At 44.3% G+C, this 5,701-nt stretch overlaps 1 protein-coding gene across 1 annotated transcript in view; it reads left to right on the top strand.

Moving 5' to 3' along the window:
* Nucleotides 1-824, top strand: part of LOC104163482 (pinopsin-like) — a 2,837-nt gene extending 2,013 nt beyond the window's left edge. Inside the window, exons 4-5 of the mRNA XM_009702510.1 lie at nucleotides 1-216; nucleotides 681-824. The exon at nucleotides 1-216 is cut by the window's left edge and continues 26 nt beyond it. Coding sequence (XP_009700812.1) covers nucleotides 1-216; nucleotides 681-824 — 360 coding nt within the window. The remainder of the gene's footprint in view (nucleotides 217-680) is intronic.
* Nucleotides 825-5,701: the final 4,877 nt, after the last annotated feature.

The raw sequence follows: 5,701 nt of genomic DNA, 5'->3' as shown, positions 1-5,701 counted from the left end.
GACACAACGCAGCAGGCGGAGAGAGAGGTGACGCGGATGGTGATCACGATGGTGATGGCCTTTCTCATCTGCTGGCTGCCCTACACTACGTTTGCCATGGTGGTGGCCACCAACAAAGACATCGCCATCCAGCCAGCTCTCGCATCCTTGCCCTCCTACTTCTCCAAGACCGCCACCATTTACAATCCAATCATCTACGTCTTTATGAACAAACAGGTGAGAGAGAAATCCGTTAGCTAACGAAACCACAGCTTCACGAGGGCTTCTAGCGAATAAATTAATGGCCTCATAAAATGTGGAGGAACCATCTATCCTATCTGGAAGTGTAGACACAGGCTCAATCTGGGAGTTGCTGTGTAAGCAGCAAGGTTTTGGGGAATAAAACAGAAAGGAAGGGAGCAGCCTCCGAGCCTGAACAAGAGTTCGTTTTCTGCTTCCATGATTTTATGGGGTCAGGCAACTTAATTTTAGATCACAAACTGCTCATTGAACACACAAAGAAAACAGAATGAAACTTTTATTGTCTATAAACTGCCAGGGTCTACAAAGAGTCAGGCTGGGAAATGATAGAGATCTCACCCAAAACATGACAACTGTCCAGCCCTCAGCCTCTGCCTCCAAGTCTCGAGGTGGACACCAGCTTTCTCCCACGACACCTCACCTGTCCCTTCCCTGCCCAGTTTCAGAGCTGCCTGCTGAAAATGGTGTGCTGCGGTTACCACCCCAGGGGGACACGAAAAACTGCTCCGGCCGCCCCCGGCCCCCACCCAGGCATCACTGCAGACAGGCTGCAGAAAAAGGTGGCACCATCTCACCCCATCTAACCACTGCCAGATCCGGCCTGCACAGATGTCAGCTTTCGGCTCAGCCTGTCCCACCCAGCCTTGTTCAACACGGGCACTGAGAAGGGCCCGGTGCTGTAGCTGCTCCCCACGCCCAGGAGATGGGTGGCTCTCGGAGGTTAGGGAGGTCCCCAGCAGCCCCCGTGGTGCCCCCCAGAAAGACACAACATTGTCATCTTGTGGGAGAGGAGCCACTCCATCATGGGATAAACCGCAAACTTATTTTGCTCTCCTACAGAAACACCCCTCCCTTCCAGGCCTTCACCTCAGGCAACCAGGAGTCTTTTAAGAACAAAAAAAGTAACAGTAATTTTTCCTCGATGCAAAACATCCCAAGTTGCTGTTCAGCCCCAGAGTCTGGCTAAACACAGCCCGGCTGCAATGCCACCTCCAAAGCACTCTGTAGGACAAAAAAAAATCCAGTAGGTATGTTTAAGTGCAGACTGCGTTAATAGACATTACTTAATAAACACTGACAAGTTCACATGCATCTGTTTCACCAGCTGATAGAGGGAGGGTTCCACAGAAAACACTTCACCTCCCGCTACTACAGCTGGCACCACTTCTCTCGTGGCAACGGCCACATATGCTGTATCTCAGGTAGCAAGAAAAAAACAGTTCAAAGACACAAAGTTATGTATTTTTGTTATATTTAAGGCAATAAGGAAAGGTCTTAAATCCACCGATTTCCCAGTAAGGGTGAAAACCCAGGTTGTAACAGGCCCTGAGGACAAGGCACAGCAGAGCCACTGCTGCCCAAACAGCAGGGATGTTAACAGAAAGCAAAAGATGCCACAGCCTGTAAAGGGAAAAAAAAAAAAAAAAAAAAAGAGAGAGAGAGACAAAAACCCCACCCTGGGGTCCCACAGCTACACACCTGATCTTGAACCTCAAAACACAATGTTTATCTACACCAGCTGCAATTACACTTCTGGGCTGTGATGTAGTTTATGCGATTTAGGAGCCTACAGGTAAGGCTTCCAAGCACAAGGTTTAAACAACATTGCAGACAGCAATTCCCTGAGACGCTGTTTTATCAAATTCTTCTGTCTTTAAAAATGCTATCAGCAGCTTGTCTGCCTGCATAGTTAATTGTCTTTCAAATTTTGATTCTGAACACTTCAATTGCTTTCAAAATGAGACCGATCCACAGTCACAAGATTTAAAGGCTCACTCTCTCCTCCGCAGTTTTGTTTCTATCACAGTGTCCACAGGGACAATCCCAAAACACGCTCACTCCTCTCCTCCTCCCACCATCTTCCACAGCTTTTGCTGTTGCAGCAAACCCAGGAAGGAGTTAGAGGGAAGCAACGTTAAAAGTTGTTCATCGCCTCCCTACATCACCTCACTAGCACGCAGTCCACAACCTGGTAACCGGCAGTCAGAAAGGCAATTTAGACTGGCACAAATTATGACAAGATTTGGGAGAACGAGTTGTTTCCTCTCAGATTCTCTGCTTCAAAACAAGAACAAAACATAAATCCCCACATCAAGACCAGTAGGATGACAGGTACAAGGGAGATGAAACACAGCTGCTTAGAGAATGAACATTTACTTTTTTTCTTGCTTGTTGTCACTCACACTAACCACAGGGTCCTGCAAGCCCCTCCAGAAATGCAGCATCTACGGGCAGTGCCGCGTCCCCGGTGCAGGGGGACAGGAACTCGCCCTCACCCCCATCCCCGGGTCTCCACCTCCTCTCTCTGCCTGCTTTCCTACACGCAAAACGGCTCACATCCTAGCGGCTCAGGAATTAGAACAGCTCAGTATCACAGTTTTAATTTAATTAATTGGCCTTTCATTCTCTGGGAAGCTGAAAGGCAGCATTAGATGGGCCCCCTCTGATCTTCTTTGCTGTCTTTTGCTGGTCCTTGTTTAATTGTTCCTGTTCATTACAGCTTTTGTGTCCATGCTTTATGTTATTAGGATGATTTACATTCAGGCTAAACTTATAGTGGAAAAGTACAAGCAGCTGAAAAACTGAAATCTCTAACTGCAGCATTCCGGCCTCGATAAGGAGAGTAGACAGGCTATGAGACTACTTGAAAGGCTCCCTACCAACAGAAATAAAAATTCTCCACATTAAGATTAAAAAAAAAGATAGGGAAATGGTTCACAGTCTGCTCACCATTTGGTCTGACAGATAAAATAGAAAAAGAAGTCCAAGAAGCTAAGCAGATTTCACATGTTGCAAACCAAAGTGATATCTAATTACGTGCATGTAAAAATGCACGTGTGCTTGCTCTGCTCCACCACACTGCTGCGGCCCTCCAAGTTTTAATTACTTTTTATTTAATTGAGCAAGTCTATGAAATGTAACGAAACACTGCCCCCAGTGAGAGGGAAGGACCCTTGGCCGCTTGTCAGTTATGGGTCACAAGCCACTAAGGACATAACCACGCAATAAATTCACGATTTCACTTCTGCATGCATTTGCCATTACCCGGTTCCTCGCAACAGGTTGCCGTGTAACACAACGCTTTGCATAGCCCCAGGCCGACGTAAAGTAGGATCTTGTTCCAGGAATTTGTATCGAGGATATAGAGTTGTTCTGCCTGCAGCAAGGATACAGAACTCACACACAAAAACGGGTACTTGCAGTTGATACAAGCCCAGGTTAGAAAATATTAAACTTTTGCCTGGACAGAACTGTGCAATGCACAGCGGTGAGCCCCGTTTCCCGTGCACTGGCACTGCCATTAACCTGAGATGCAGAACTCAAACAGCAGCCTCTCTGCTGCTGGCGCTTCTGCTCCAGCTCTTGCTACCACGACATGACTAAACGGATGAAAGATTTTTTCTTGACCTCTTCTGAAGAAAGCTCCCCCAAATCTGCCAGTTTGCAGCATCTTCCCTGGAGTGCAGCTCTATTGGTATCTAATTGTACGCATATTCTGATGACAGGAAATGTAAGTTAATAACATGTTAAAAAAAAAAAACAAAAAACAAAAAAAAAACCAAACCCAAAAAAGAAAATTCAAAACCAGAAAAAGAACCACATGGCAGCACAATAACCTTGGAAACTTTTATTAATATTGTTAAATCCAATCAATTAACAGTTACAGATAGGCAGCATTTCCCTACGTGAACAGGAAGGAAAAAGCAGCATGTGGTACACCCGGCTGTATGAAGGCAGCGAAAGTCCCAGTGTCTGTTAGAAGGGACAAGGACAATCGTCACACCTCCTGCACCTTAACACTATTTATGACAAGAAAAGTTACATAGGAAGTTGCTGTGCCCATCAAAATCCCAATCCAAAGCTCAACTGTATCCAGGGATATATTTTATTTTTTTTTTGTAAAGTCTACCAAAAGCATGGTTTAATTAAACAACAGGTATCTTCGTAACACTAACCATATTTTCTCACATTCTTGCCTAATGCTAGCAGGGAATGTATTGCTGCACTTGCAATCTCTGGAGAACACTGCCTTTTTCTCATTAGCTTTTTGCACAGCAATTAATTCCCTTAATCAGTCAAATCAGTTCAACGCTAGATCACAAAAGCACTGAGAAAAGAGAAAACAAGAAATTACCTTGTTAAATTTAATGAGCAAGGAAAAACATACACTACATGGGCCGTAACAGTGCTCCACACTCCAGTATGGAAAAATTTAAGAGCCTGAGCAGTAACAGCAGTCCACGGAATTACAATCATTTTGTCTGTAACACTGAAAACTGCATAATGCAACAGAGCAAGAAATTCTTTTGTTTATGAAAGCATGCATGCGCAGAAGAACTCCTACCACACAGCCAGCTTCGTAAGGATGTTACATTCAGAAAACAGATCAGTTCTGTGATATTATTGATACTGCCTTTACATGCAATGATGGTGTAAAACCAGTACAAACCGTAGTACAAAGTAGAGCATTAGATTCTCCTCCGTACTTGCTGCTGCAGTTAAAGGTAGTCCAAGCTTTCCAATTGTCAATGTGGCTGAAAAGGGCTGCAATTCACAGGCTGTATACTGTACAAGCAGCAGTAAGCAGGTGATATATTAGAACTTATTCACCATCCATTTTCATCATATAGGAGAGCTCTGATCCAAAACAATTACCCTGTAAGGTGGGGAGAAAGGTTACACGGTTGTGTTTTTCTTATATCAAACTACAAGTTGAAGGGAATGGGATTTCATATTGCCCATTTCACCTTCCCTGCATGGGAAACAAGAATGTATCTCATGTAGCCAGAGAATATACTGATTTCTACCAAAAGCCCAATTTAATTCATGGAGAGGCTCACCTGAATGGGGTAGATGAAGACTGCTGTAAGTAGGATTTCTGATCTTCAGGATGCGTGTCTAAAAAACATGTACGTTCAGCTCAGAACCAAGAAAAACATGTACAGCCACACAACACTTCAAAGAGAAAGCTCTAGTTTTGTCAGCACGTAGCAGTGTGCTCAATCAAGTGCTACAGATCTCTTTGCCAGATCCATTAAGTTGCACTCATAATCTGAAACCAGCCTCGGTTCTGTTGCTATTGGGTGCATTACACAGGACCCTCCTTGCGATCAGAAATCAATCTGTTTTCAAAACCTGAAGCGCAATCCCTACCAGCTCAGTTCTTCTAAAAGTCTGACAGAAAACAGGGTCATATATGCTAATGCTGTGCAAATAACAAGCACAACAACATTACCTCCAGATTTCTATGTTTAAAAATTACCATCAACATTTGCAAAAGTAAGTAGTTATTTGGGGCATTTCGAACTTTGGGTGCCCAACTGGAAAGCAAAATGTGTTGTAGAGCTCACTGCTGTAGAAGTGTTAAATTGCCACAACACTGAAGATCAGCCTCCTTCAATGCATCTTTAATGCATTTACAGTTGGACTCCATGATCTCAAAGGTCCCTTCCAACCTAAA

Source organism: Cariama cristata, unplaced genomic scaffold (genome assembly GCF_000690535.1).
Source record: "Cariama cristata isolate BGI_N322 unplaced genomic scaffold, ASM69053v1 scaffold20430, whole genome shotgun sequence".
NCBI classification, from domain to species: domain Eukaryota; kingdom Metazoa; phylum Chordata; class Aves; order Cariamiformes; family Cariamidae; genus Cariama; species Cariama cristata.
Note: the sequence above shows the minus strand (reverse complement) of the source record. Positions and strands in the feature narration are given on the sequence as shown.